The following is a 6000-nucleotide window of genomic DNA, read 5'->3' on the forward strand; positions in this document are numbered from 1 at the left end:
ATTGTCAGCAACTGTCTTTGCAAGATTCGTACTGGTTTCAACTATTCATTATAACGCAAAGTAGTCAAAAAATACAGCTCCCATTGAAAGTACTCTTGCTTTGTGTCCCCCTTTGAACTTTTGAGTAATTTTGACACAATACACCTACCTGTCTTTTTCTTGATACTAACTTCGCCATTTACACCAGTATATGGAAATTCAAACGTGTTTGGAAGTAACTCATTGTTTAGAAATACTTCGTAGTTGTCTTTTTCTGATGCAGAAACTCTCAAACTCCCCAATATAGATAATAGGAAAATATCATACGTAATATTAGTGTAATACAAGTAATCACACTTCTGACCATTCCATATTATTTGGTATGTAAAAACCTGCCTCATATATATAACTCCATAGTCTTTACACTGAGATGATAGAGGTCTGGAATAATCAATACTTTTATTATCATAAAAGAAGTATGTATCATTTAGTGAAGTGCTGAAATCATTCTACATATAAAATGGCTCCATATCGTGTATACCTTGATCTGAGGAAAGAGGTCTGCGAATCGAGTTTGCTCATTTATAGTGTAGTTAACGGTAAGTGACCCATTTGTAACATAAATATTCATTCTAATATCACTATTTTTTGTATCTCTCCAATAACAAAACATAACAGATGATGAACAGCTGTTATTATCTAATAATAAGTAAATGAGGATTCACATAACTGCTCTTTTCTGAAGCAAGTGTTGGATGTTGTTAGAACGGTTGTTTCGTTCCCAGAGAATAACAGTCTGCTACTTCCCTAATTATTATCAGTTTTCAAGTATAGTTGTATTGTTAACATGCTGTGTATCAAATGGACAAACTACCCAAGATTGTCTCTCTACTAGTACCAGAATTGAATAGTAATAGTAATTATGGCGTATCTATTGTCTCATCCATCATAGTTAGTATTAGTTCTATGGTTGTTTATTTGTGTTTGGGTGTTTTTGGTTTACTATCTTGTTTGGTGTTTATCGATTACCCTATTCTTCAAGTAATCGTATTTAACATTTATTTCTGAGTTTTCCTTCACCTTTCATATGTAAGGTGGTTAGTATTCAATTATCATAAAGTTGGACTTAACGCAATATGAAAGAATACCACTTGGAAAAGGTACAGAATTACTATATCAATTAATTGTGCTGTTTTTGATGTTCTGAGAGTGTATTTCTCACTCTATTGTACGGATTCGTAGAATCCTTAGAGTTTTGTTGCACATGGTACACATCATCAGTTCAATATCATTGTGAACATGACGATGGATTGGTTTGTGGTGCTATATTCACTTAGTGATTCGGCTGTCAATAGGAATCAGTAAATATCAACCTTACAATATTCACAATAACTTGTTAAAATGTTGTAGCTTCACAACAAGCTTCTTCATCCATATACTTCCCACAAAATGATTTTAATAGCAATGCCATCCACCATACATACCTTACTCATTTCCGCTGCTTCCCAGGTCATAACTCATGTTGATGGCTGTCGAAAAAGAAAAACTACAATTCCTCATCTTCCTTGAATGCTACTCTGGCGATATTTAAAAGAAAACGAACAATCCCTATAATTCTAAGTAAAATATCGCACTCCAATTCAGTGCTACGTAGTGAAATATCACTATGTCCATGTGTATTGCCACATCGACCAATCACAACCTCACACCATCCCACAAACGCATCAACACACATTCAAACAAACATAAAAACTCATTTTGATTTTCTCTTTCCATCTCCCTTCTTTGGAGGACCTTTTCCCTGGAAACGACGTCTCAAGGCCTTCTTTTCCCAGTAATCATCATTATCTGTCTTATACATGCTCGCAACATGACCATCCACAATTCTCCTTGGCTTCGCACGTCGATAATAGAACAACTCCTCTTCATCCACTAGTTCTCCTGCCATCTTCTTTGCAAATATGTCTGTGGTCAATTCTGTGTAACGCAGCCATTCATACGGTTTGTAGCCATTGAGAATGAGATCATCCGTAGGATAGACCAGAGGTGCTCGCAAAATTTCCTGAATGGACCTTGGATTTGCAACTTGTAGAGGCCGCGCAGTTGGCTTCTTCGAAAATGCTTTCAGACCAGTAGAAACCAGAGAATTTGCTGGGAGATTGCCGAAGATAACTCTACTTACTTCCTGGAGCTGTCTTGGTATTATTACCTTCTGCATTTCTGATCCTTCCCTGACCTCGGAGCCTAAAACGTGGGATCCCACAATTCTCAAACAAACACGGAATTCTTTTGAATTATTATTCTGTTTGATAATCTTTTTCTGAACTTGCAATACTTTCGACTCGATTTCGTAGCCATCCATCTTTTGTATTGCCACATCTGCAGAGTCCACATTGTCAAAGCTCACAAATCCAAAACCACGACTTTTCCCCGTTTTCCTGTCCCTGTAAATCTTCGTAGACACAATCTTTCCGAAAGGACTAAACAAACTCATGAGATCACTCTCCGTGAAGCTCAGCGGAACATCATAAATAAACAAATTCGCTCCCACCGGGCCTACCATCAACGCCTCTCTCCGTTTCTACCTTCCTCCTGCGGCTGCGAGTAATCCAGCAGCCGGCTCGCCTTCGATCCTCCCTTCTTCCCCTTCTCCGGCTGTTTTGCCTCCTTCTTCCCCGCGGGGGGCGCCGGGCGAGGATTCAGTGCGCCGCTCGGCATGTTGGAGTAGTCCATTGTGCAGTCGGAGAACACGCCCGGCTCGGAGGGGAAGGAAAACCGCTTCCCAGAGAAGGAGACCCAGTCGTCCGCCGACTGCACCGGCGAATCGGACCGCCGAACCGCGGGGATCCGCCCGATGGGGAGCGGAGAGACCGAGCGCACGGGGATGGACTGCGGGAGGGAGAAGGACTCGTCGCGCCGCGCGAGGGCGCGCTGAGGGGGCGAGGCAAAGCGCCCGGGAACTTCTTCGAGAATGGGCTCCGCTGAAAACATGCGGCGCGCCGAAATTCCCGCGGTAGAGGCGGGAGCGGGGAGAGAGGCGGACGCAGGGAGAGAAACGGAAGCGGAGGCGGAGGCGGAGGCGGAGGCAGAAGGACGGTAGGACGATTGGGAAGCGAGAATGGCGGAGATGGACTCGGAAAGCATGGACTGAAAGCTGTCGTTGATGAAGGAAGAGGAAGGGCGTTGGAGAGCGTCGCGACTCACGGGCTGCGATTTGGTGGCAGCGAAAACGGGGTCGTAAGGCTCGTCGTCGGGGAGGTAGAGCGAGTAGCGGGGAAAAACATCGGGACGGGAAAGCGAGTCGGAGAAGGGATCGGTGGTTGCGAGTTGGGACTAGAGGAGATGGAAGGGAAGTGGGGAGAGTACATGAGGAGGAGAGTAGAGAAGAGAGCTAGATGGGTTGGAGACTGGAACAGGAGTAGCAAGAGAATGCTTCACCTCTCGACCTGACTTGGGATGCGATCCTTGGGCATAGGAGACATTAAGGTAATTCGGTTGCTGCATGTAAGAAATAAGAATTAGAGAAGAGATACGTTCCCTAACCGCACCTTCCCATGAAGACTGTTGATTAGGTTTTCCGCTATGATTTCGTTATCGACGTCGATAAAAGCGCACCCTGAGTATAAATCCAAGCCAGAATGCAAACCTCGTGGTGCATTTGTGTAGGGATCCCGAATATAGTTAAAATCGCGAATAGGAGCATACTGGGATAAGAAACAAATCACATCCTTCTGATCCATCCCTTTCGGAATGTGACCGATAAAGAGTTTACACGGGTTATTAAACAAACGATCATTTTCAGGCTGGAGATGACTACGCATGGGTCGCAAAAACACCTAGTCCTAACCACCCATCCAACTGCCACGAACTTCTTTGCAAACAATCGAAATTAAACGAAGAAACTATTGTTGGCTTTCCCACTGAAAGGCAAAATGGAATAAGCGGCCGACTCTTTACCAATCGACTCTTTCTAATGTGGATATAGACAAGTTTAAACTTCAAAACAGATCCGAAGTAGTATAGTGGTTTAGTATTTCCGCCTGTCACGCGGACGACCGGGGTTCGATTCCCCGCTTCGGAGTTTACTTTTCTCTTTTTGTTTTGACATAATGAAACATCATTCTAGAAAGCGATTCGCCATGGAGGAGAGAAACTTGAAGAAAACCGAATTAAGTCCTAAAGAGGTGTCCGAAGTGGATCGCTTGCTTGATTTGCATATTGGAGACTCTGTGACGTTGTCCGGAGAAGAGCAGTACATAGCAATTTCGATTATGCTACGAAAACAGAATTGTGCGTTCTATGTACTCAATAATAGTATTTTGGCAAAGGCGTATTATGTGGATGATGTACTCGAAAAGGAATTGTATATTGCAGATTGTGAGAATCATAAGCTTCTTGCTGGTTATTCTATTAGTAAGAATGTGGTAACGGGTATTTTGGATATTGATTCTGAATATGCCATTATTGATCTAACGGATCATGGAGTTCATTGGGAAGGTTATGTGCGAAAATCAGATAGGGGTATTTGTGGCTGGGGTCAAATGTATAACGAGGTGAACGAGTTGACTTACTCTGGATTCTGCATTAACGGCGTGTATACGATCTATGGGCTCTTTTACCAGGGCGATTTGAATACTGTTTCATACGTTGGAATGATAGACGAAGGAGTTCCATTTGGCTTGGGACAGAAGTTCGATCGCCAATCCAACCTCATCAATGAAGGAGTGTATGTGTGTGATCGTTGGATGGAGTCCACGCAAGTCGTTCCGAATATTGTGGATTCTTCCTTCCTGCTTTCTTCTTTAGTCGAGAGCATTGATCTGACGGATTATGCCTTTTGCTACATGCCATGCAACTTCTCTTGTTTCCCTCATCTCTTGAAGATCAAAGGCTCTTCCAATACGTTCTACCGAGTGCAAAGCTTGGTTCTTGAAGGCCTTCAAAATCTCCAGCAGTTTTCTCTTATCACCAAGGAGTTGAGCCAGGACAACAAAGACTACGAATTGGATGAGAATAAAGTGAAGAAGGTTCTCGGGAGAATGGAGATCCGGAATTGTCCTCAGTTGCTGTTAATTAACATTGGAGATAATTGTCTTATTTTACCTGAGGTTATTATTCAAAGTATGTGGAGAGAATGGAATGTTAGATAGACTGTCCCTCTCTGCGAAGTCTTGATATTGGTTCTGACAACTTTATGTACACTGACGATTTTGAGTTGAAAGGTGGGTGGATTTTTCTTGATTGTGATTGTGATTAGATCTTCCTCTTTTGCAGGATCTTTGTTTTGGAGAATCAACATTTAGTTTTGTCAAGTCTTTCATTCTTTCTGGTTTGCTTTTGTATTAACTTTCATTCCAGATTTGCCTTCATTGGAAAGCGTAATCTGCAAGAAGGACAGTTTCAATGGATTATCGATGAGTTGTCCCAAGAATTTTGTGGTGTTTGAAAGTAGTATTGAATCAACTCCCTGATGTATAGAACTTCCATCCTTAAAGAGACTGGAGCTTCAAGAAGGCGTCTTCGAGTATATAGGAAACTTGCGATTTGATGGACTGGATCCCACGTTCTTTATGGTGGGATGCAGTGTGCTACGATGTTATTCACTGAAAGGAAAGATGAAGGCAGACATGAAAAGCAAGTTATTAATGAATTGTTCTTATCTGCGAAATGATATAGCGAAGCACAATCATCTCAAAGAAATTCCAGTGGATCGTACAATCGAAGTGCTGACGATCGGAACGGGTAATTATAACCAGGTTTTGCATCTCGATTTGAGTGGATTCTCGAAATTGAAAGAGTTGACAATCGGAGATTATTCATTCCGAAAGTGCACCTCTTTTAAGTGCCAAGGATTGGAATCTTTAGTTAAAATTGTGATAGGAAAGGATTGTTTCTGTGATATGGAATCTTCCTTTTTTGATTTGGAAGATGAATATTACATGGATAATGGTGATGGAAATGATGACTATGATGACTATGATAATGAGAATGATGAGAATGATGACTATGATGAATATGGTG

The 6000-nt window shown here is 42.1% G+C and overlaps 1 protein-coding gene; it reads right to left on the reverse strand.

Moving 5' to 3' along the window:
- Nucleotides 1-1729: 1729 nt before the first annotated feature.
- GSBLH_T00003927001 (uncharacterized protein) lies at nt 1730-3483 on the reverse strand (the record flags this gene model as incomplete). XM_013042755.1 has 3 exons in its annotated part: nt 1730-2535; nt 2565-3312; nt 3346-3483. 3 exons carry the CDS (start codon nt 3481-3483, stop codon nt 1733-1735), a joined length of 1689 nt encoding a protein of 562 aa, XP_012898209.1. The 3' UTR covers nt 1730-1732.
- Between the last annotated feature and the right edge of the window lie 2517 nt (nt 3484-6000).

This window comes from Blastocystis hominis (genome assembly GCF_000151665.1).
Source record: "Blastocystis hominis, Singapore isolate B (sub-type 7) whole genome shotgun sequence assembly, scaffold_5".
In the NCBI taxonomy this organism is placed as follows: domain Eukaryota; class Bigyra; order Opalinata; family Blastocystidae; genus Blastocystis; species Blastocystis hominis.